Source organism: Alligator sinensis, unplaced genomic scaffold (genome assembly GCF_000455745.1).
Source record: "Alligator sinensis unplaced genomic scaffold, ASM45574v1 scaffold235_1, whole genome shotgun sequence".
Classification (NCBI taxonomy): Eukaryota; Metazoa; Chordata; order Crocodylia; family Alligatoridae; genus Alligator; species Alligator sinensis.
In genome coordinates this window covers 2,511,875-2,512,806 of record NW_005842042.1, presented here as the reverse complement: position 1 = coordinate 2,512,806, position 932 = coordinate 2,511,875, and the positions used below count along the sequence as shown (strand labels likewise).

The 932-nt window shown below is 53.4% G+C and overlaps 1 protein-coding gene across 1 annotated transcript in view; it reads left to right on the top strand.

Annotated features, from left to right (window-relative positions):
- The first annotated feature begins 855 nt into the window (after positions 1 to 855).
- The window catches only part of ENTPD2 (ectonucleoside triphosphate diphosphohydrolase 2), a 31,457-nt gene continuing 31,380 nt past the window's right edge, over positions 856 to 932 (top strand). The window contains exon 1 of the mRNA XM_006022725.1: positions 856 to 878. Coding sequence (XP_006022787.1) covers positions 856 to 878 — 23 coding nt within the window. The remainder of the gene's footprint in view (positions 879 to 932) is intronic.

Genomic DNA, 932 nt, shown 5'->3' with positions numbered 1-932 from the left:
TACCAGCGCCCCTGAGGATTGCAAAGGGCTGCTAGCCGTGGGCCAAGCCCAGGAGTCTCCCAGCAGAGCCAGGTGGCTGGGCTGCCCCTCTCCTAGACCCTCTCTTGCCTGCTTATGACACTAAGCTACCCAAGTCCAGGATGGAAGCATGGGCCCAAATCAGTGCTGTTGCATCGCCAGCAGGGTCTCACCTCAGGGCAAGGGGCAGAAAGGAATAAGTGACCCTAGGCTCCCAAGCCCCGTGGCCCTGCAGCTGGTCTCCTCAGCCAGCCTGAGCTGCAAGCACCCAGCAGCATTGCCAGGTCTTAAAAATACAATGAGTGTATTGGAAACTCAAAATTATCATACTTGCTGAAAAACTATCGTGCACTGAACAATGGTACAAATAAGCATGCACATCTATCTCCTTCTTATTAACTATATCAGAAAATGCCAAGGATCATAGACAAAAATGGCAAAGCCATAAGGGAAATACAAAGTGCCTGAGCGAGGGACTAAGGTAGGAGGGATGGCAACTCACTTTAACGCGCCAAAGAGTGAGTGGGCGCTGGGTCATCTCATCACGGCTGAAGCGGTTCTTTATTTCGGGGCGAGCGGCCACAAGAAAGTGCTGACAGCAAACCCCAAAGCTTGCTAAGACTCTCTGAGAGTGACTTGGGTTTTGCACACTAGGCTTTTGTGCAGTGGGTTTTGCAATGAGCTGTGTCGAAAAGGATTGCACGGTTTGGGGGAGTGGGTTGTAGCCACACAGAAGAATTTTCCCCGGGATTTGAGCTGGGTGAATAAGAGACCAGGGCTTTACCCAAAGACCCGTGTTGTCTTATTGATGATGGCACATGGTCGCAGGTTGGCACGATGGTGCACATTGGATGCTCCCCGTGAGCGGTCGCAGGGGCGGGGCCACGTCCCGCGGTCCCGCCCACCCGCTCACC